Source organism: Alosa pseudoharengus, unplaced genomic scaffold, assembly GCF_046254945.1.
Source record: "Alosa pseudoharengus isolate Yale_2024_CS ecotype anadromous, Long Island Sound unplaced genomic scaffold, YU_APseudo_1.1 YU_APseudo_1.1_scf_10, whole genome shotgun sequence".
NCBI classification, from domain to species: domain Eukaryota; kingdom Metazoa; phylum Chordata; class Actinopteri; order Clupeiformes; family Clupeidae; genus Alosa; species Alosa pseudoharengus.
The window spans coordinates 12,305,011-12,328,661 of record NW_027468565.1 but is presented as its reverse complement, the minus strand read 5'-3'; the positions used below and the strand labels follow the sequence as shown (position 1 = coordinate 12,328,661).

At 41.9% G+C, this 23,651-nt stretch overlaps 3 protein-coding genes across 4 annotated transcripts in view; all 3 read right to left on the bottom strand.

The window, feature by feature from the left end:
* hipk3a (homeodomain interacting protein kinase 3a) overlaps positions 1 to 4,252 on the bottom strand; it is a 35,516-nt gene extending 31,264 nt beyond the window's left edge. For both annotated transcript variants that reach the window (XM_076263759.1, XM_076263769.1), the window contains exons 1-2: positions 3,829 to 4,252; positions 860 to 2,114 (exon numbers count right to left, since the gene is read on the bottom strand). In XM_076263759.1, the coding sequence (XP_076119874.1) occupies positions 860 to 2,114; positions 3,829 to 3,904 (1,331 nt within the window). In that variant the 5' untranslated portion in view covers positions 3,905 to 4,252. The remainder of the gene's footprint in view (positions 1 to 859; positions 2,115 to 3,828) is intronic.
* Positions 4,253 to 5,069: 817 nt separating this feature from the next.
* Positions 5,070 to 11,804, bottom strand: tcp11l1 (t-complex 11, testis-specific-like 1). The gene is made up of 10 exons (XM_076263747.1): positions 11,663 to 11,804; positions 10,068 to 10,255; positions 9,538 to 9,670; positions 9,189 to 9,309; positions 8,755 to 8,975; positions 7,351 to 7,487; positions 7,049 to 7,227; positions 6,676 to 6,857; positions 6,377 to 6,549; positions 5,070 to 6,231 (listed from the first exon to the last, which is right to left on the bottom strand). The coding sequence occupies exons 2-10, from the start codon at positions 10,222 to 10,224 to the stop codon at positions 6,008 to 6,010; spliced, it is 1,527 nt and encodes a 508-aa protein (XP_076119862.1). The 5' UTR covers positions 10,225 to 10,255; positions 11,663 to 11,804; the 3' UTR covers positions 5,070 to 6,007.
* A 441-nt stretch (positions 11,805 to 12,245) lies between these two features.
* Positions 12,246 to 15,396, bottom strand: LOC143109991 (DEP domain-containing protein 7-like). Its single transcript, XM_076272809.1, has 7 exons — positions 15,174 to 15,396; positions 14,438 to 14,636; positions 14,024 to 14,262; positions 12,954 to 13,096; positions 12,689 to 12,814; positions 12,538 to 12,613; positions 12,246 to 12,451 (listed from the first exon to the last, which is right to left on the bottom strand). The coding sequence occupies exons 1-7, from the start codon at positions 15,394 to 15,396 to the stop codon at positions 12,246 to 12,248; spliced, it is 1,212 nt and encodes a 403-aa protein (XP_076128924.1).
* Between the last annotated feature and the right edge of the window lie 8,255 nt (positions 15,397 to 23,651).

Genomic DNA, 23,651 nt, shown 5'->3' with positions numbered 1-23,651 from the left:
CAAGCTTGCTAGTTTCAGACAAAATATTTCATAACGCTGCTTTAAATAGTGAATGTTAGCCTCGATTGCAAAGGAACTCTGATTACAGAATAGATGAAGCAGTAGAAACAGGAAGGGGAGAATGTCGGCCCTGTGCTACTCTTCCTGGCTCTCATCATGTCACAACCAGGTTCAACTGCAAATTGCTTCGCTCAAACACAATTTCTTCAATTATGTAAAACACACACAAACAGCCACACTGGGAAAGCCAACTAGCTGAGACATGACTTTTACACAGTTCCACTGGCAACTTGGTCATAAACGTTGTCAGAGCCCTGGGGGCAGAGCGTGGCTATGTCAGGGCCAATGTGCCTTGGAATAGCGAGCAGGGTCCCCATTATGCTTTCCACATGAACTTCAGATTGCGGCTAGGCTCTGTGAACTCTTCTTTTGCATACCAAGACAAGAATGCCAATAAAGCTATTCTGTTCAGGTAAACATGTCTGCTCCTTAGGCAGTTTGTGTAAAAGAATAGTTTTGGGTGTAACCGCTTTGCTAAAACCACTGCGACTGTGAGAAGGCACTTGCTCAGAATCAGAAGGTGATTAAAGGCCCCCTGTTTTCATAGTGTGTCCTTGACTACACAGAACATGGGCCTACGTAGTCTTAGCATGTTTATTTTGATTTTATTATTTAGCAAAAATAATAAAATCTAACAGACCCACAGTTAATTATTTAATTTCAAAACCTTTAGGCTATTTTTAAGCAAGGATACAGATTTACAAGAACATTTCTGTGGATTGTCTATCCTTATTATCACACAACCATGCACAAAAAAAGTTTTGGAAATGTAAAGAACAAAGAGGATTGCCATTCTTACCTGTAATATCGGGACTGCAGGTATGTAGAGCAAACAGCTTTAGAGACATGGCTGGCTGAGCCAAAGTCAATGACTTTGACTTTGTACGGCTGCCGCACTGGGTCCACCAACATGATGTTCTCAGGCTTGAGGTCAGCGTGGATGAGGCCCAAGCTCTTGAGCTTTTTCAGCGCCGTGGCCACCTGCTGCAGCACAGGCCGGATAACCTTCAGTGGCAACGGGCTGAACTTGTTCTGCTTCAGGAAGTCGTACAAGTTCTGCTCCAGCATCTCGAACACCAGACAGGTGTGGCTGCGGTGCTGGAAGCACTCGAAGGCTCGCACCAGGTTGTGCTCCTCTGCGTTCTCCCTGCTCAGACGGGCCAGGATGCCCACCTCGATCTGGCCCTGCCGCGCATACGACGGGTGGTTTTTGAGGATCTTGATGGCCACAATATCGCTGGTCCCGCGCTTCCAGCATTTGACCACCTGGCCGAACGTTCCGCGGCCCAGGAACTCCAGCACCTCGTAGGTGTTCTTCATGGAGCAGAGCACCTCATGCTGAACCAGCTGATAGTCCCCCTCTGCTGTCCCAGTCACAGCCCCACTCCCAGTCCCAGACTCTTTAAGGGGCACCACCGCTGCTGCTGCTGCTGCTGGCCCTCCGGCTGCGGTCCCTACATTAGTTTGCAACATGGCAGGCAGAGCGGAACAGTCCTCTACTATCTGCATGGCGCTTGTACTGTTCTCGAAAGCCCCACCTTTACGTTTAAGCCCACATCTCACAGGCCTGTCAACTGTGTCCAAGTCTTCGCTGCCGTCCTCCTCCTCACCTTGCCAAGTCAGCCCTCCCCCTCCAGCACTGCTGCGGCCACTGTCTCCTCCGTCCGATCCGGCCGCTGCTGTTGCAGTTTCTCCGCGGCTGCCCTCGGGCCTGCCCTGCTGTACTGAGGCCACCTCCTGTGAGCGAACAACTTCTTCAGGGGGGTCAAGGGCTGCTGACAGGTACTCACTCGGCACCACTTTCTGGGGCACAGCCTGCAAGGAGTCCTGCCCTGCTGGGGTTTTACGAGTTGTTGACTCTTCAGTCTCCGAACAAGGGACAATATTAGTTGGGGTTGCAATGTCTAGATTAACGCCTATCACATATGTTTGTAGGATCCTTTCATGGTATGCACAGCGACTGAGCACAACTCTGGGTTTCTTCACATTGCAAAAGGCACTTGTCTGGGTTTGATAAAAGTGTGGTGGGTACACCAAAACCTGTGAGGCCATACCTGAAAAAAAAAAAACAAAGACAAATAAGCTGTGTTTAACATCTAACTTCAAAAAAGCAGAAACAAGGTGGCAACTGGCAATACAGCTTTGTTTCTCACCAAAACACTCTCAAGAAATCTGCTTAATTACATCAACAGTTATAGTAGCCTAAAGTTCCACAACCCACCATGAGGAACAGTTTTCAGACAATTCCTCATTCAGAGTACAGTGAGTACAGAACAGTTCTTCAGTGTAGAACATGCTGTGCTCATGACAGAGGAACAGGGAAAAGCACAGTGCAAGGCATGTAAAAAGTGTCATGACTCAAAAGTCAACAAATTACATATTCAAATCTTTCTGATTTGCACATCACACTAAAATTAACTGAATTGAGTCATTGAAAATAATTCCACAAGCTGAGGCACTGAGAGCAAGTAGGCCTAATGTCATTCCTTTCCAATTACTGGCATTCTAGGTCACCAGTGAGAGAGTCTTGACAAAATAAAAACAATCCAGAACGCTGCATATCACCTCAGTTGCGGATAACTGTTTTAATCACAGTAATGATAGCATTTTAAAGCTATTAGTTTATCATAAGAAGTTGAAACCCACAACCACAAGCAGTGATATGTAGAGTTGGAATATCCTGTCATTTTCGATGCGAATTACTTAGATAACATTTTAAAGCATTGCATAACATAGGACATTCAATTGTGTTGTCAGGGTTGTTTGCAGAACCTATCGAGCTTTTGCAGAACTAAAGCTTTTTCTCAGCCAAACAATGTCACCTAAGGAGTTTGTTAAACATTTAAAGGCAAGTGCGGCAATAGTCAGCTGAGGCAGTCATTTAACGTTACAGTTTGCATCTTCAGTTTGCGAAGATTAACCAAACCCACTGGTGTCACGGTCACCTGTACACACGAGATCATTTTTGAAAGGCATAACGGAACAGGTGGTTTCAAAAACGACCCTTCAAAAATAACAGTAAGAAAGGCCAAGTCAACTGCCTGGGTGTACATGACTCTAATCTCTAGTTACATGCATCTAACTGGGCAAACAACTGTATGTCCCTAAGCCCAATACACGTTTGAAGTGGTTTACCCTGATGCATTTGGTGAACTTAACTAGCTAACATTATCGACAGAATAGCTAGCTAACCACACATAGCTCGCTGGATGATGTAGTTGGCCATGTTAACGTTACAATGAAGAATTATGAAAAGCATCGACAGCATATGATATCAATCAAATACCAGTTATCTGTTGACTGCCTAATCTCGAATCACATGTGACATCCAAAACAACAGAGGTGTTGACACCATTCTTGTCATAACATAACTCATCCAAGTGGCTAAGGTTACCTAGTAACGTTAACATCTTGACTTAGCTTTCCTATCTTGCTAGCTACTTAACTGCGTAGCCTCAGTTTTCGACTGAAAGTGCTAACGTTACGATAGCAGGCCTTCATTTGCTACCAATATATGTTAATAAATATGGACACAATCCTTACAACTACTTCTTCGTTCACAACATAAACCACTCGCTTGTTACGTTTGCTTCCGGTAAAATAACCAATTTTAACAACTTCACAGACAGTTGGCCAGCCAGCAAGCTAACGTTAGCTGGATAGTCATAACTTGTGGTCCAGGAAAACGGAAAATGCACTAAGCCACAATCTATAACCTCCTTTCACGGTATTCATTATTCTACATGAGTTTGATGATAAACTACGTACCTTCACAGGCCGTTACGATGATCTGAACTCCAGTCTTCTCCGAACATGGTATAGAGTTAATTTTTACCCGCACCATGCTCAGTACGCCTGCCTTGCTGCCATCTTGTCCTCCTGGACAACAGCGGAGACATCGGCGTCGACAAAATCCTAACCCCACACATTTCTAACTTCGTTTAACTCGCATCTTTAGTTTTGAGTAGAATAATCACAGAGCCCATGCTGTAGTTAAAGACCCCTGGTTTGGAACTATGTTCTTCCAGTTTGTCCTGGTGGGGAGAAAAGCCCCATAATTACACCCTGAAAAGACTGACAGCCCAAACACAATCCTCCGTCCGCTGTCGCCTACCACTTCCCTGGTTAATGTTCAGACAGCGTCGCTGGTTTGGTTGCTGACTGACTAGGTAGCTACAGCTACTAGCACGCACGCCACGTTCCGCCCAATAACTTTAGCGCTGCTCCCACCCAAGATAACATCTTGTTCCCACCCAACTTCACTGAGAAGCGTAGCTGCAGAATCAGCATACCACGTCAAGTTTTTAGGCTGCAATATAACGCGGGTTGTGCGTCATATTCTACACAGGTAGTATTTTGAGCAAACGCTTCGAACTATGTTGTCCCATTTCGGAATGAGATGTGACAGAAGGGGCAACAGGTGTGTGGAGTAGTCCCAAAGCCAACTGTTGCGAACAAATGTTGACAGACGTAGCATGTGTATGAAAATAGACGTGCTCAGTTATAGTCTCAGAATTTCTGCTCGCGTATTTCAGTTAGTGTGATTAAAAACAGCGAATATGATATCTGCCGAATTTGGTACCTGGTAGCCTGAGAACATTGCATTACAAACATTACAAAGCCTAAATATCAATAGTCGCCTATACTGCTTGATGGTCCCCCATACACATAAACAATTAATTTAATCTGTTTGTTAGTTGTTCTACTGGCCCACAACACAGGTCTAGAGCTTAGCAGAATTTGTTACATTAACAAATTGCTGATATCGAAACTCGATCCTCTTTATTGACGAACTTGCATATGGGCCAGAATTATAAGCATGAAAAGTGAAAACATTCATAAATCGATGAATGATAAGAGATTGCGACTCACACTGCATGTCTTGTTGTGTGTGCTTGGTTTCCATCTAGTGTTCAAAATATGAACTGCACATTATCTTGCAAATTTAGACCCAGCAATCCTAAAAAAGGTAGCCTACATTTACAAAATATCAGACAAATTTAGACAACTTTTGCAGACATATTTATTTGGAGGATGCGTTCAGTTTAAATACCATGTTTGTATTATTGCAGTGATAAATGTTGGGGAATGGCGATATTAAGAAACTAGTCAAATAAAGGTAGCACACAGTGCTCACTCAATAATAAAAGGTTAATCTATAAATAACAAGTGCAAAACAACACATTCCAGAATTACACTCCAGGAGTATAAAATATGGTTTAAAAGTCAAGATAAAATATTTTGACCTTGTGTTGACCTAAACACAAGCATTTCAGTCATTCCAGTTTGACAACAGGATTGGCGAAATAATATGACTGATTAATTACATCTGCCCATGGCCTAAGTCATGTTCTTGTACAGAATAATTCCCATCCTAAATACGAATGCTGTGCAACAGAATGCATGTCTTTCCCAGTAGCCCAATAATACGGCACAGTCTGACCACAAATACACTTACAAAGACAATGTGAGGTGGGCACAGAGTAACAGGAATACTGGAATAATGAATACCATCAGAGTCTGTGGGTGCATTTCACATACAAGTTGATAACATTTAGTGAATTGTGTTATCTCTAATGGCATAGAAAGACAATAATAAACAGAAGATGGGCAACAGCAAAGCACGCTAAGGCACCAGTCAAAAAAGTCAATACCTAATACGTCTTCTCCCCTTTTAAACCTCTTCCTATCGAATACAAATCTATTCGCCAGAAAATCCCCCCAAAAATTCAAAAGATACTTAAAAAAAGCAAGAAGAAGGATGGTTAATTTCCAACCGTCCATTTTGTTTGCGAGTGCATTATACATCAAGAGTAAATGTTAGGAGTAGGTAATGCAGGAGTGTTTCTTTATTTCATATTTTTGCGGTCACACTGGCAGGACTGCATGCCTACAGTATAGCTTAAGGGAAAGCCAAGCTAATGAGATATAAGTGAAGGGCTCACACTCAGGTCTCAACTTTAGCATCTTCCTTATCTTTCAAGATGTCCTGTAGGAGATCCTGGTAGTGAGGAGAGTAGACCAGCTTGTTGAAGTTTACCAGACGCCCAAGCCGGACCACAATATCTTCCAGCTCTTTACTAATGGGCGCAAGCCCCCCCGGCAAGGCTACAGGACTCCTGTGGGGACTGGACTCCAAAAAAGCCAGCAGGTAGGTCTGTATGCGAGAGTCTGTGGAGAGAGTCAGGTGTAAAAGACGTACTGTACATATGAAACAAGAAATAAAGCAGGAAATACAGTGTGCATTATATTAGGTTTTCATATTTTTTGAAAATCTGTCATACTTTTTAGTCAATAAACACAAGCATATGCGCACCTATAAGCTTCAAAATAGGGTTGTCAGGGCTGTTGACTGCAGCAATCTGGCCTTTCAAAGCATTTTGCCGGTCGCTGGGGAAAGGAGAGAAAGCATGCTTTGACAAGCATTCCTCCAGCTCCACACACATCCGTTCCCCTATGGTTGCAAAGGCCTCCTCTGCATTGAATGAGCTGTAAAACAAAGACATCAGTATGAAATCACTTACGAGCATGTCACCGATGCCCACAAGACCATTCTGTTCAAGGCAAGATGCCCGTGTCAAACTGCATGTCTTTACGAATATGCTGCTGACTTACGGTGTATGCCTCTCAGCTAACAGCACTCTGACAGTATTCTTCAGACGGTCCATGAGGCCTGGCAGGCCCGAGATGGCCTCCCCAGCGCTATTGTATACGATCAACAGCACTGATGCCACTGTGGTGATCTGCTCCAATTCCAGCTGCATCTCTTGGAATCGGGCCTGGTCCATGAGCATTGTCTTCATGCACGATGTACAGATGAGGATCAATGAGAGAGCACGAGTGAGTCAGGAGAATGAGGACAAGACAGAGGACCCATTGAGTCCTTTTGTTTCCTTATTTAAATAACAGTTTTTTTTTTTTTCTTTTTCCATACAGATTTTATTCGATACCGCATTTTAAAATGTTTGCAGGTATTACTGGTACTCACCTCAGGGAAGGGGGAAGCAGAGTGGTCCCACTTGAGCAGGCTCAAGTAAGCATGGTTGTGTACAGATAGGGGCTGAAGGCTTGGGAGTCTTGCCCCTGCCACATCACTTTGCTCCTCTCTTGTACTTCTCAGTGCATTTGCTGAATCCTCAAGCCATTTCCTGGTAAAATCCAAAGCATCTGAAAAGCAGGCAGTCTCACTCTGTTAATGTGCCACTCACTACTGTGCTGTTGGCAAGCCACTCTAGTCAATTAGGCCTGATATGGTGGGGATGCCCCAGCTATTAATGTCATGCAGCTTACTTGGCTGTTTTTCAAGGAACTCCTGAAATTTCTTCCTCTCATACTCAACGGAGTGCTGTAGTAGCTGTGGACGGATGCTTCTGACGGCAAAATTGGCCATGTCGATCTTCATTTTGTCCAGAACTAAAAATATAGCCCTGGAATATGAACATATCTTCTGTTAAGCACCAAGAAATCTCATATACAGGCACATGTCCACATGAAAAATAATACTAATGTAAAAAATGACTTCCATTTATTTTCAAGCTTAACTAGCAGATCATTAATTTAGCCTGGACAAAGTTGTGTACAATTACATAACCTCCTTTATTACATCTGTCCAGGTCATGTTTTCTGTGTCTTTTGTTTTACTGCCTGCTCATCTGTCTGTCTCAGCAGGATTACGCAAAAAAGAAACTTGGTGGGGGATGTAGCATGATAATGATAATTTGGAGCAGATCCTAATCATAAGGCGGATTCAAAAATATTAATATATATAAGGCAGCCATGGCCTACTGGTTAGCGCTTCGGACTTGTAACCGAAGGGTTGCCGGTTCGAACCCCGGCCAGTAGGCACGGCTGAAGTGCCCTTGAGCAAGGCACCTAACCCCTCACTGCTCCCCGAGTGCCGCTGTTGTTGCAGGCAGCTCACTGCGCCGGGATTAGTGTGTGCTTCACCTCTCACTGTGTGCTGAGTGTGTTTTACTAATTCACAGATTGGGATAAATGCAGAGACCAAATTTCCCTCACAGGATCAAAAGAGTATATATACTTATACTATATATGTATATATATAGGCATTTGGCCTTGGTGGAGCACTGAGTGTGCTCTCCGAAAACCCTTCTAATGTAATTCTAAATTTGAAGGCATCTACTGCTAGCCTGACGAGCCAGACCCACATCAAGTTGTAGGGTCTGGGGACTCACCATTCGCAGTGCTCAGTCCGAGGGGTGGGATAAACGGTTGACTTTCAAATTTCCTCTGCACGCAATATGATAGCGCTACAACTCATGAGTCCCATGCGTTTTCCCACCCGCAGAGCTAGTTCGCTAGTTGATCAAACTTTTGCCAACTTAAAAAAGCTTGCCAACTCGTGTCGCACTGTTCGCCAGCAGCAGCATCCATCTTCTTTGTTTTCAAGTAACAGGGAATTCACGCCGAACAGTCGCTATGCATATTATGTTAAGCCCGCCTACCGACTCTATACACGATGTGATGGCCTGATCGAAGGTTAATTTTTCCAGCTCGCAAGCCAACGGAGAGTTGGTAGACTACCCTGGCTGCAAATTACATTTGCTGCCGCTAGGGTACGTCTAGATTTTTAGGCTAATCTACTTAGATCTAGGCTTAAATCTCCACAATCTGCCATGCACTAACCCATCCATCACCTTAATCTAAGAGAAAAGGCAAAAGCTGTTGTCGTACTTCAAGAGTGGTACAGTATCGGTGATGTCATGCAGTTTCTTGACATCCTCGTCTCTCATGGGTGCGCAGAAGGCTCCCATCATGCCAATGATGAACTGAGCCACTCTGCCGATGTCCAGAGCTCCCTTCTCAGCCTGCTGCTGGATGAGCGACAGATCCAGCACTTCCTCTATCTGTCCCCGCAGACGGCCCTGGGTCGGCACGAGGAACGACAGCAGTGTCTGGTATGAAAGGAGAGAGAAACACAGCTTAACCTTCTCTACGGAACTGGGTATGTTCAGTGTGTGTCTACAGTTGAGTCTAGAGTCTTTGACAGTGTGCAAGACTTGCGGAAAACCAACCACAATCTACCTTCTTTTGTTGCAACACTGAAGTAAATATACAGTACTATAAAGCACAGAAGTGGCAGAAGGATTTTGCATGTATACTCCTACCTCTTTGATCTCTCCGACCAGCTTGATTGCATGATCATACATTGGAGGATCTTGATTCAGCTGTGTTTCAAGACAATCCCAGAATGCCTTGTGCATGATGTCTTTTACTCTTTTTTCCAAGCTGGAAATAAAGTAATTGGTTTTCATATCACAAACAGCACTGAGTGTTTACTTGATTGCACCCCAAGGAAAAAAAAGAATGAATGAATGACAAGCTGCTTGGCTCTCTCATCAGTCACAGTCTTGAGTCGCAAAGCCTACTCATTTAACTGAAAAAAGAGGGGGGGAAAGCTGGGATGGTTAATATGTAAAACAATTACATACAACTTGGTCTATTCACGACACTCACGTTCCTTCAGCTGGTTCAGGGGGTTTCACTTGGAAGGTTCCATTCACTACGATCTCGTGAGCAAGTGCCATGTTAGTGACTCCTTTGGCAGTCTCCATGAGCTCCTCAACAGATACAAACATGGGAGGGCTTGCTATAAAAAAAAAAAACAGTGGACATCATGTCATGTCATTTCCATTCAGTTAAAAGTCCAGAATAGTGAATGAATGACAGAGGACAGATGAAGTTAACACCTACAAAATGTTAAACACACATTTGATCAGTGGACTACTACAACCTACTATCCTTACAGTAGTGTAGTAGTATAATTGAAAGCATCTCACAGTTTTGGTCTGAGATGAGGCTATATAACAGTATGATAAGTCCATCCTTATTTTGTTCTTGTTGTTACTGCAAACACAGCACACTTAGGCTAAATATGGAATGATGAAATATGGAATATCGAAATATGGAATGATGAAAAGCACATCAGAAATGTATCTCCTGTAGTGCCAATTATAGAAGTGACAAAATGACTGGACTATACTTACACTGAGGATTAATTCTGTGTGGACTTGGGGTGTTTCTCCTCATTCGTTTCTGTACAAGCTCTTCAGGAGCATCAGTCTTGTCTGTAACATTCCCGGAGTTTCCTGAATCAGTTGGCTTATCTTCTTCATTTGGGGGCTGATTGCAGTCCTTTGGCATTTTGCACTCAGCGCTGAATTGATTCTAAAACCTGGCAATAACACTCAAATAATTAAAACATTGTATCAACATCCATCCCCACCTAAGGAGTCACATACTGTTCCTTGTACCATTTAAAGCAGGGGTGTCAGACTCATATTAGGCAATGGGCCAGATTTGTTGGAATGAGACCTCGTGGGGGCCGTCATTGTCACGGTCATTATCATTTTTCTGTGTGGGTAACAGATTGTTGTTTGATGATATACTCCTTTACTATAATCACATATTATGAGCAAACAAGTACAAATCATGTATTGCTGTCATATACTGGTCCTTCCAAATCAGTTTTTTCAGCATCTCCATTCCTGAGGATAGTTTGTAGAGCTAATGATAATAACTACATTGAAAATAACTACATCATGTCCTAATTTCCCCTTCCTACCCAAAACATCTGGGGGCGCCATATGAAACCTGCTGGCGGCTGGCTGACACACCTGATCTAAAGGATTAAAAAGACTTTAACCCAGATATGTCATGATAGATGAAAGCATTTGTCTGTAGCTCACATACAGTTTCTAACTGTGGGCCAGATCCACACCAGATAGAGAGATAATTTAACATTCTAAATACACGCAGTGTTGTTAACTAGTCCACAAATTTGGCCCGGGTCAGTTTCCATCACTCAACATCATCCAAGATCATGTGTTTGAAACCGGGCAGATGTTCGTTTGGACTGGTCCAAATGCATTTTGCGGCTTCGGGCCGGCTCGTTTGGCAGATGCGGAAAAGATCCGTCCCAGTATCGATTGGGTACTACTATTTACTTTTTTTTTTTACTATTCACCATCACACTGTAGAAAAGTTAAGGATTTGAATAGAAATGCCATGTCATCATGACCGACAAAACAAAGGAAAACACTGGCGAGCACTGCAAAGAGACTGGCTCTGGAGACAGGCACTAGATCATCATCACTGAGTAAAGCTCTAGCATCTTCTTTGTTATTGCGTAACCGCTAACTCAATTCCCTGGGCAAAAGGCTGTGACAACTACAACCAAACAAGTGTAATACTTAAAATTGGCCAATGTCTCAGGCCTGCACTGTGGAGAGATCATCGAAACCAATCATATTCATTCACAACTTAACGTTAAGTGTCTAACATATTAGCAAACGGCAACATCGCGTAACGTTAGGCTACGCTTGCCAGAAGCGTTATGAATTTGCTAAGGCCACACTTTGGTGAAGGTTTATTATAACAAGTAACGCTAACGATGGCATACGTAGCCTACCACATTAATTGACATAATTCAGTATAATTCATATTGGCCATAGAGGGAATACGTTATGGCTCCATTAGTTATGCCACACCGCTAACGTTACACGTTATCAAACATCATGAGTTGGCTACCCGATGTTTCCATGAAAATGCGGTTATCACGGACACATTGCAACTACATTACCTGATTAATTCTAGGCGTAATGGGAATCCACGAGGCAGCGCAAGTATGCGAGAGGAACGTCAACGTTGTTTCTAAAGACAATATGTCCAGCCAAAGTACATGGTTTGCTAGCTGACGTTAGCTTGTTAGAACACTACCTCGCGTTTAGCTGTTATATTTACGGAAGTCTTGAATAGTGCGACGTTGTAGTTTTTGAACAAGGATTGGTTAGTAACCTGGGAGAATTAAGAACTACAGTTCCCAAAATACTAAAAATACCGGCTAGACTTTTGCCCCACCTACGTGAAAAAGCTGGATGGATTTCTGCAACATTTCAAGCATTTGCAATATTTCGCAGTATTGACATTAAATGAACTAAGTAGGCTATAATTTTGATTAAATTGTTTATTTGCTTAGTTGCCTTGACATGGTGAACTTCATAGGCCTATATAGTGAAAATGGAAGAATGATGACAGCACAAATCATAAGTTATTTGTCCAGCTATTACAATATATTATACAATAACCAGGAAATAAAATAAATACATAAAAGTATATTTTAAAAATATATAAAACACATTTTATTTGTTTCAATGTCAGTGTCTTTACAGGGCACTGATTATGCTAGACAGTCTTGGCCCAAAATATTGAGCAAATATTTCTGGATGACCTTGATAAAATTTGGCAAACAGGCGCTTTTTATCTTTGAGTGTATATTTTGGGTCCTCGTCAATGGTCCTGAGTAACCCAAGTAACTCAACATTTGTTGATTGTCCAACATATTCTGGATAACCATGGCAGAAAGTAGGACCTTGAAGGTGGAGGCAAGAAGACAGAATGGTAAAGCCAAAAACTGACAGGCAATAATGAATAGCCTAAAGAAAAAAAGTTTATTACCTGAAGATGTGTCTATCTGTCCTTGTTGAATATCAGCTAGTTTTTCACTAACTAGCTTGTGAAAAGATCCTGGGATCTGCAGAGTTCATGTTCATCATTATAATAATCATCATCATCAATCGCAACTACAGACAGAATTTAAGAAAGGTACCTGGAAAACTATAGAATGGTTGTCCATAATGAAGAGGACCAAGACATAAGCTTTGTCCTTTGACAGACATCTGTGGTTAATGATTGCCTTGGAAAATGTCTTTTTCACAATCATTCGGTTCTCCAACTGAATTTTGTTAAGAATGTACATTACAATCATTAAATGCATTCAGAGAATGAAACATTACAGGCACAGAATCTGGATTAATCGAATTGAAATGACACTTCATGGACTCTGGAAACCTGAGTGAAGTCAACTTCCTTACCTCCTTATGCAACCTCTTGGCTTGTGGGTTAGCAGCCAAAGCCATGAAGACAAGTAATTGTTGGAGTTGCTCCCGCTGGTCCACAGGCAGGAGCTTCAAACAAAGTTGAATGGCCTCGAGAGCCAGTTTGAGATTCCCATTTTCTATACATCAAAAGCATATTGCAAAATGCAATAAAGACAAGTGCCACATACACTATTGCCAAACGTATTGATTGACTTGCATATGAATTTAAGTGGCATCCCATTCTTAATCCATAGGGTTTAATATGACGTCGGTCCACCCTCAGCTATAGCAGCTTGAACTCTTCTGGGAAGGCTTTCTGCAGGCCAGTCAAGTTCATCCACACCAAACTCTGTCGTACTTGTCTGACTTCATTGTGCCAAGTGTAAAGTTTGGTGGAGGGGGGTTATGGTGTGGGGTTGTTTTTCAGGAGCTGGGCTTGGCCCCTTAGTTCCAGTGAAAGGAACTCTGAATGCTTAAGAGATTTTGGACAACATTACAACATTAGTGTACAACCTCACAAACGCGCTTCTGGAAGAATGGTCAAAAATTCCCATAAACACTCCTAAACCTTGTGGAAAGCCTTCTCAGAAGAGTTGTAGCTGCTGTAGCTGCAAAGGCTGGACCAACGTCATATTAAACCCTATGGATTAAGAATGGGATGTCACTTAAGTTCATATACATAAGTCAAGGCAGGTGATCCAATACTTTTGACAATATAGTGTACAAGAGGTTGCAATCATTGGCACATTCAAGTTAACTTCAGTTAGCAACCCCCTGCTGGTAAAATTGTTCTAAAGCAAAACTCCCATAAGCATCCTTTAAAAAAGATGTGGTAATCTTTAGAAAAAAAGGAACATCTTTAAAACAATTTAAATATGTAATAGGCTTTCAATATGAAATAGGTTAATTCAGATGTGACCACAAATGTGAACAGTCCGTTTCATAGCTCAAGTGATTCAACAACTTCCTGGGCTGAAAGTTTTTGCTCAGCAACTATCGTAATCATTTGGAATAAGGACGAGCACTCTGGATATTTCTATAGTAAGTCCACCACAAAAACTCACCAAGATGTTCTGTGATAACAGCGTAGACATCTCCCATGTGGTCACCAAGCAGGGGAGAGTAGTCAGGTTGGCTGTAGTGTTTGGCAAGAACATCAAAAAGCAGAAGCTTGCACTGTTCCATGTCGATACTCTTGTTCAACTCATCATGGGTTATGGGTAGTTCACGGCTCACCTCAACCACCACCTGGTCTGGCAGAAACCCAATGCAGTCTAGTGCTGCTGACAGCCATGCATCAGTCCTACATTCAAACACATCAAGAAGTCATTCACCAAGTAGTCTCTAAAACGAAAAGAAAAAAAACTGTTTCAAGTGCATACACACAAAGGGGACTGATGGCAATTAGAAAACAATATTACCTGGAAAATGAGAGTCAATGAGACCTTTAAGTGCATTGAAAATAAAAATCAACATACTGTGAGTCCCTAAAGGCCTGCATAATCTCCCGGTCAAGGAAGCTGCTCCTGTGCAGTGCCTCTTCATCATCATTCTCATCCAAGCTAGAGGACTGCTGCCAGGAACGCTCCTTGGCCTCCAACAGGTTCTCAAGGAATGGCAGGTCTATAATCTGCATTAGACGCAGTAATGTCTGCTCCTGCCACACTTCACTGACCACTGCAATCAAGAGAGAGCAACATCACCAAGACAACATGGTATGGTTGTGTATACAAAAACCATTGGGTGTTGTGGCTATAAAGTAAAAACATGTTTCAACTTGTTGGAGGCAGGCATAACAAACATAATGGAACTTACATGATTGTGACAAAGCATTATTTCTGGCTTGAGGGCTGCGCGGCATTGTGTCCTTTTTCATATAGCCTCCTAGAGTGGTGATTGACCTCACAGGTGTGCTATGACAAAGCACCTTCATCTCCCTTTAGTTAATTAAAAAGAAAAGGGAAAAAAGTACAGTATTCAAATGGAGAACTTCATATTTCAAGACAATGTTTAAACAGAATAACAAAATAACATACCCTGTGTCAGGCATATGAAAACTCTTTTGTGCGAAGGGTGAAATAACTTGCTTGTCAAGCTTATCCAATACAGCATTCTCAGTGCTCACAAATCTGTAAAGGCTGCAGTTGGTATCTTGAAAGGTATGTTTTTTCTCCTTGCCAAACACTCTTTTCCCCACTGCCTCAATCACCTCACAGTCCATAAGGGCTTGGCAAACACGCACGGCCTTAGCTCGAGGGAAATCTAGGCCTCCAAAATAATTGTTCTGGACATGAGTCTGAATGGCATCAACTGCAGCAGATCCTACAAAGCAGTTTTTGTGGGCTCTGAGATGACGCCACCGTCGCTCCATTTGAACTTGCTCTTGAAGATGGGATATAACAGTGCTCCATGAGAGTGGTTGCACAGTGTTGCCCATTTTAGAGTCTGAAAAAAATGTATGAACCATGAGAAGGGTGACTGACCAAAAAGATTTGCCCTTATCTTTAAAATCTTCAACAGAAGGTGATCATGTAAATGTTTAACCCCATGGCCAACAAGGAAATAATAGGCCTGGTAAAAATTAGGGGATCTAAAACGCCTGAGGCTTTTGGAGATGCTAAGTATACCTTGAGGAAGATGCGTAGGACTGTACAACTTCCCCATGATATTTAAGGCAGCGGCTCTTTCCCGAATGGTCGCCATTATCTTCTTTAACCTCAACGTCTTGTTGACGAAGTCTGATAAATGTGCTCTTTTTAACACCTCTCACTTGTGACGTCACTCCAATCAACTAACCATCAGGCTGTTTCCTCGTTCACCTGGCCATGCATTGAAAATAAAGCACTTTTGTTTGTAGGTTACTAGCAACAAACACGGTCTTTGCGATCATTTTTTAGTGAATGTCTGACTGAAACTGGAGTGCGTTGACAGCCTGTTACCAAAAAATGAAGACATTCCCTTCATTATGCCTATCGAAACATAAACCCAATGTTGTTACTTCTCTCCCCGCTAGATGGTGACAGTGCGACAGAAATGTCAGCGCTGTAGGCTCAGAGAAATTTCACAGTATGCCTAACGTCTTTGAGAGTCCTACTTTTATGCGGCTACTGTGACAGGTGCTGAATAGAGCAAGGTAAAGCCCCTCTTCATTTTCTCAATAAATAAAGTAACGCTAAAGGCGTAAAATATACAGTGAATTGTATATTTGAATAGGCTTGGTGTGCACTTTGGTCAGTCTTTCCTACTCTGTGTGAACCACAGATGCCCGCCCGCGTGAACAGAATACTGTGAAGAGATGCTAATGAGTAAGTTAACTCAGCAACTTCGCCCTACCTCAAGTTATCTTCGTTATGTAATATTATTTTATGACTGTAACGTTAATGGAAGTGATCTACTCGGAATGAAGTTAGTACTGTACTACATCAGCGTACATTTGCTCTATATTATAAACACCGTTTCAATAACATAACGTGAGTAAACCAAGTTAGTTAGTTACTCTTGCTTGTCAAGCCATGTTAACCAAAGTCCTTTAGCTATAGTTAGCATGTGCTTTAACTTGAGATTGAAAGGTCAACACTAGCTAGCTGTAGTTTTGGTTACATAAAAACATGTTTTTGTTTTATTTGTAACTTAGGGCCTGTTTACACGTATCTAGATATTAAAAAAACCGGATATTTTTGTATGCGTTTGTTTTTTTAATCGCGTTTACATGACATTCGATTAGAAAATATATCCATACACACTAGAACGCAAAATGATTCCAAAGGCGAATGTTTATGTAGAACCTAAAGTGTCGTCTAGGTCATCTACTTGTCTGCGTTGCCCTCCTCCCCTCAATTAGCCTAATAGCAGGAGAGGAAAGACGCTTTGGTTTACCAGTACTAGTTTATCAGTTTGGCAGAAATTACATGCACAACACAGTAGGCTATGATAGGCCAACAATACACAATATGAGATGGAGATGAGTTGTCAGTTATGTTATATCGTGGCAAGGAACGATTAAAATGTGCAAAAGCCTACCAACATCTCACTGTTCACTTTACACAACTCGGCGTCTGTAACACGCCAGGCCAACAGATTGCACTATCCCAGTCAAAGTTCAATTGCAGATCCGAGAATAAATTTAGGTAAATTTAAAATGTACAGAAGGCTACGCGTTTTAGGCTGATTAAACTGAAGGGAAATTATGGCAAAAAGCTACTCATAAAGCAACCCATAGCCTACATGTGGACCGACGAGGTAGAACTAGGCTACTTTCTCTTAGTACAGTATAAAGTGAGGAAAGTTCAAGAGGGCACGGATTACATGCTAGCCTACTAATAGCCTATAAACATTAGCTCTCGCCCATGTTCATTTTGTCAAAGCAGCTCTTGGATGAAAATAGGTTGGCGCCTGCTTTATATCAACGCCACACCAAATCAGTAATGAAAACACTGATGAGCTGTTATGTTGCACTGCTTGCTGGAATGACGAATGCCACTCTCATTGGTTTTACACCCAAAAGACACCCATGACTGGTTAACATTAAACATTAGGCTACATTTATTTAGCTATCCACAACGTAAACAGGCGATTTAGAATGCCGTGCGTGTATACAGTACGCCCACACATCCTGCGATCTTAATTACATCCAATAATAGGCCTAGGCTAATTCATGAGAATATATCTGCATTTTAATAAAGACATGTAATAACACTGCCGTGATGTAAGTGTGGTAGGATATTGAGTATCCATGAGTTGCCAGACTAGTGTTCATGGACAATGATCCAGCTAGTCTGCACGCACACATAGGGCCTTTTAACTGAGAAGGTCGGGGGAATGGGGCTGTTTTAATGACAGTGTTGGCAGCATGCAGAGCCAACATCACAACACGTTTCAATGCGCTAATAACGCTAAAACTCGCACGTCATGCCAAAACTAACCAGAATAGCAAACCCATTTAAAACTCACCATAGCATAACTTCTCAGATACGGCAATTAATCATGCCACAGTGGGCCAGAATAACAAACATAGCCTACCTTATCTTCTACATACATGTACATCCTCTAGGTTTGGAAATGAAGATGATTTAATCCAACATGTTATAATCCATTGAGTAGGCCTAGCCTAGGCTATGTTAGCGTCACAAGACGAGACTTACTTAGCTACATGAAGTAAACAACTAAACAACTCTATAATTAACTCAGAAGTCAACAGACAGTTGCTGTGTGAAACTGTGTGAGGTGAGCACGAAATAGTATGCGAAATATTAAAAATAATCGACTATCACGTGTGGTGTGTAGGCTACAGTTTGTGTGAAATGTAAATGTTCAGGCAGGCACTGCACTGCACGTCAAAAGCTCCGCTCTAGAATCTTTGCTGCACACATGAAATCGAATTGACCCACGACACAATTGAACGCGTCATCGTTTTAAGAAATCTTCACTTTGGAGTGCGTTTGTAAAAGTATGCGTTTGAGGGAGATAAATCTCTGTTTACGTGTAAACGAAAGGCCCAAACGCATACAAAAGTATGCGTTTATTCAAATATCTAGATCCGTGTAAACAGGCCCTTAATCCTTACTGGTAGATTCGAAAGAACTGAAGGAGTCTAACTTGGAAGTATATTCTGCATTACTAGCAAACAGCCAAATATCCTGAAACAGCCTACAATTTAGGCTTCCTGCGGGAACTGTCCATCATCTGACATTATCTGGGCAGTTAGAAACAGGCTATTCATAACTCATGAAAAATAATTCAGACATATTGTGAAATGCAATTGTCTGCCTTCATGGATGGGGTCCTTTCAATTTTGCTTTTGCTTTGCGTGTCTTATAAAAATGTTTAATATCTTATGAGGTGACTCAGTAGATACGCCAATAAAGAACATGGGCCCTTAGGGCAATTGCTAGTAACGTTAGCAACTCTAACAGGGTCATTTAATTCCTGCTCACGATTGATCACAGCACAGGTCACAATTATTGCTATTATAGGGGAACATCTCAATTCTATTAAAGTATCAGTTAGAGAGAAGACCTCCCACTTCAAACATCAGTTGTGATAAGGACATTGGGGACCATCTACAGGTCAAATTAAATAACTTGGGCCTGTATAATTTAAACAGAATGACAGTAATTTGTCTACTCAGTGCTGTTGGCACGACCTCTATTAAATTCTCATGGGCATAAATGGTTCAACCATGATGGGCTTTACAGTAGGTGTAAATTCTGTAGCAGAGGCAAATTTGTGTCAACTTTGCCCTGAGGTGCACCTCAACGATTACAAAAGTAATTTCAAGGGTTGAAGTCTTTTACATTGGAGTATCTTGTCTCCCAAAATATAGAGGCAAATACAGCTGAGTTGTTTTGAATGAAATCCTCAACACACACCTAAATGGATCTGAAAACGAATTCAGACACAAGTCACCTGGGTTCCATGGTAAGTGTATGTTAATAGAATGTTAGATTTCATTTCAGAGGTGATTTACAGATTCAGTCAATCACATTACCAGACAAATGTGTATCAGAGCATGATTTGGACGTGTCTACTTATTATTTTACTTTTTTTGCAACGCTGTACAGGAGACAGACGATGGCATTATTTCAGTTCAAATCCTAGAATTTAAAACAAGTCTTCTGGATGTGGTACAAGAGCTGCACATTAAGAGGGTAAGAATTTTACATTTTCTTAATTGATCCACAGAGAAATTGTATATGATATGCCTTGATGTGATTGGTACAATTTGTAGAGGCACAAAATGTAGGCTTGTGTAATGCTTTGATGAAATGTAGGGAGTTTAGTACAAGCCATACTTTTTTGATCATCTGGACATAAGCCAGCTGTATATACATCAAAACAAGGTTGTGCACGTGCATGCTTGTAAAAAATGGTATCCCTTAAGCAAACACTTAAAACCTCACACAGGGCTATGTTTAAAGGTTAGGTCTTTAAGACAAAAACTGAACTATTGCTATCTGCCCACTTTTATTGTTATTGTCATGTTTGGAGAGAAACAATAGCATTAAAGTGCCTGTGTTCCCCAGGCATGCCATTAAAGCAACACTTTGTAGTGCCCTGGTTTATCGCTTTGAGGTTACAATGGAGGATGTCCTACAAGACATTTGTGTGCAATTGCACTGTGTATGGCTTTAAATAAACTAAATGATCTTGTCTGTCACATCAGTTATGTTGAATGATTTCAATTCACTGGCAATCTGAAACAGGTATGCGCAATTGCAGTGTCCAGAACTGGGAGCGCAGGCCACTGTGAAGTTCAGCTGTTAGTTAACAGCCAGAACTCCTCTGTCCTCTCATGTTGTGTTGTCATCTGATTCTTTTTTCCTGTATTTCAGCCTGTCTTTATGGCCTAGTAGACCCATGGCTGTCCTCTTGTGATTTACTTGGATTACCAACTTTAATGTCCTTTTACAGAGCAAAAGCCCTGGTCAATTTATTGTTCCTCGGCCAACTGTTAACAGCTTTATCTAGTGTGCACTTTTAGAGTCTGCCATGCTGGTAGCCCACTTTAATGGGAACTTATAAATAAACTCCTCAAGTCCACTCCTACATGCATATAAAAAGTCACTATATAGAACGCAATTGACTTTTGCCTACCTTTCAGGGGTGAAGGAGGATAAGGATGGCTTTGCACTAATATAGCTTATCTAATGTACCGATACTTACCCAAAGATGCCGCGTGAGCTATTTAACTGGACAGATCTCTCTCTCTCTCTCTCTCTCTCTCTCTCACTCTCTCTCCTTCCATTCTGTGAATTTATTGGTGGACTGAAAGAAGACATTAACAGATGGAACGAATGCAGACTATCTAAGGCAGCATGTTATTGTTTTTTTGTTTTTTTTTCCTTTTTTTATTTATTTATTTTAACAGAGATTACTACAGTGGAACCAACTAAGGTTCTGGTTGATCATTATTCATACCATCACTTGTAATTCAGTCAGTGAAGTAGTGGATATATATGCATGCATATGCCAGATGTTTATTTTAATCATTTTATAAGCCCAGCTGAGCTGTGTTGAAGCAGGGACATTTTTATTTTTTTATTTTAGGGATTTATTGTAGAGGACTGCTGAATTATCAGGGGTGCAGCTGACTTGCAGCTAACTCTGTTTCTGCAGTCTGTTGCTGTTAGTAAATCAAGTTTTGCTTGCAGGATGCGGAAACTCGATATGAGGAACAGATCAATAAACTGGTCCTGGAGAAGCAAGAATTGGAGTGGCAAAAGGTATGTGATCATATGATTATACGGATCAAGGTAGAGTATGGTAACTGCATTAAAACTAGAAATGAAAATGATAAAGACTTTATAAGAACCTCCAAACTCAAAGCTATCTTGTGTTTGGTATTAAATGTCATATGCCGTATATGAGATTAAAGGATGCTCTGCTTCTCACAGGAATCTGTCCAGCACCAGATCAGCTCAGTGACCAATCAGCATAATGAGGCTCTTGATACTGTGAAGAAAAGGGTAATGGTTTGTTCTTACCCCTCACCTTCAATCTACACCTAATCCAGAGAAATAGGGAAGTAAGCATGTTTTTTTTGTTCATACATTAGTTTCAGGCCCAAATTGGAAGCCTGGAGGAAGATAAGGTATGCTGCTTTCTGTTTTATGTTTGTCTCTCTTATCAGAGGCTATAGCACATTCTAATTGCCTGGAAGTCATTATTTGTGCATAACAATTCTACAACACACTCACAGGGAAGGCACCAGCTCACAGCCGAGTTGAGAGAAAAGGAGATGATCAGTCTTAAGGAGGAGCTCAAAACATTGCAGGTAATACCACAGACAAACACACATGACACCCACAGTAATGTGGAGGGGTAGGGGTGGGTGCAGGAATGAGCCATGGGAAACACTATGGGATGCATGACCCTCTAAGTGACCTCTGCGGCTCTATTTGGTGTTGTTAGACAGGACATAGGGGGACATGTATGCTGCGCTCCATGCTTCAACACTCCAGCGATTCTGACACTAAAAGAGCAATAAAAAAAAAGACTCTTGTTACCTTTTTGCTTTAAGGTAAAGTAATTGGATTATTACATTAAAAGCACACGAAGGCCATCAGAAATGACATGCTGGTATATGGCTCTAGCCAAGACATAAGACAGTAATTACAGTACTAGAGAATAGCACCATAGCTTGTGTGTTCCTAAGCCATGTTCTGTAAAACATGTATGCATCATGCTTATTTGGGTTTACTCAAGTAGATGAATGGGATCTGTCAACGGCATATGTCAGATACATGTTTAATATATAGTCTCACATGGATGCCTATTTTCCTGTGGTACTTTAACATGCCTATTTTTCTGTGGTACTTTTACATGGTAGTTAACAAAACTGAAATATGAAATATTAATTTAGTTAATTTGCTTCATTTTGACGTTTTGCAAGTTCTGGCTTGTCCATTTAATTGATATCATATTTTAATAAATTGATTTTGAAATAATTATGTGTGATATTTTTTGTACTGAATTGTTCTTGTTTCTGTTGCAGCTGTGCAAGTACAGTATGGAGAAGAAGTTGAGTGAACTGGTAAGCACTGGTTGGGCTGAAGTAACGGCAAAGTGGAGAGGGAGACTGGAGGAGCGCGGGGGGGCCGGAGTATGGACGGCTGGGGGAATTGCAGAGGAGGCTCAGCTGTGGGAAGCGCTCATCAGCAGCGGCGGATGGGGAGTGAGCTTGACACTTGAACCGTCGGCACAGCCGAGAAAATATCACTATTAAAATTTTTTATATCGGAGCCGCGCACCGTTTAACCTCTCAATGGGCAATGAGGGGGAGGGGAGGCTGGGGGGGGGGGAGAGACGAAAATCGCTTTGATACAGACAATCAAACAGTAACGACAGAAATTCATAATAAAAGGCCTTCAGGCATGCGTCAGAGCGGACTCCTTATCTGTTCTGGAGGAGCAGTCAGCCAAGTCGTTAAACAAAAGCCTCCAGGACAGCACAGCACCGCACCCACTCCACACAGTGCCCCCGTTGTGCTCTGAGGAAGGGGAGGGGGAGACATTTGAATGAATTCTTAGTACTTACAGTTGTGCTGTGCTGGGGGGGGGGGGGGGGGGGGTTGATTCAAATAAAGTAACGGGCTTGTCTGTGAGAATAAGAAGAGACTATATGTTTGTGTCCCAGGAGCAGAAGCTTGAGCTGCAGACACAGAGTAAAGACGGCCACCTAAAGCAGCTGGGGGAGGTGGAGCAGCGCTTCGGAACGGTGTCGCGCCAGTGCGCCATCCTCAAGCAGGCCCACGACAGACTGCAGCAGAACGGTACCATGCACCAGCTTAAGAAACATGGCCTGTCAAGAAAACTGTTTGTGCAGGAAAAAGTGGATTATTGTTCATATGTAAGAGATTGTTTACATTGTCGGAGGAGCCAAATCTGTCCTGGTGTCAGTTGTAGGTGAAAGGGCTTAGTTATTTAGTGCCTTAACACGTCTGGCCTATGGGTCAAAAAAGAGCTGGCAATTAACTCTCCTTGAGCATTAGTCTCATGACCTCTGCAAAGAAAGAGTTAATTTTGATAAAAAGTGACAGGTCGTGTATTATAAGTAGTCTTGTTTCTTTCAGATGCCCTTTCAGTCATAACTTCGCTTTCCTGATGTGCTGCTTACGCGAAACTGGCTTTGTAAACATATTTATCGTCGGCTTCCAAACTATAGTATCACTATTTATGTATAGCGGCAATACAG

Bases quoted from the DNA above. Each gene is read 5' to 3' on its own strand.
- LOC143109991 (XM_076272809.1), bottom strand. From the start codon at position 15,396: ATGGGCAACACTGTGCAACCACTCTCATGGAGCACTGTTATATCCCAT. The intron at 14,637-15,173 runs GTGAGGTGATTG...TCTTGATTGCAG, and splicing joins TTGCCAAGCCCTTATGGACT to TGGTCAGTGAAGTGTGGCAG. The intron at 12,452-12,537 runs GTAATAAACTTT...TCCACCTTCAAG, and splicing joins ACAGATAGACACATCTTCAG to GTCCTACTTTCTGCCATGGT.
- tcp11l1 (XM_076263747.1), bottom strand. From the start codon at position 10,224: ATGCCAAAGGACTGCAATCAGCCCCCAAATGAAGAAGATAAGCCAACT. The intron at 9,310-9,537 runs GTGAGTGTCGTG...CTTTATTTCCAG, and splicing joins CCTGAACCAGCTGAAGGAAC to CTTGGAAAAAAGAGTAAAAG. The intron at 7,488-8,754 runs GTACGACAACAG...TTCATATTCCAG, and splicing joins GATACTGTACCACTCTTGAA to GGCTATATTTTTAGTTCTGG.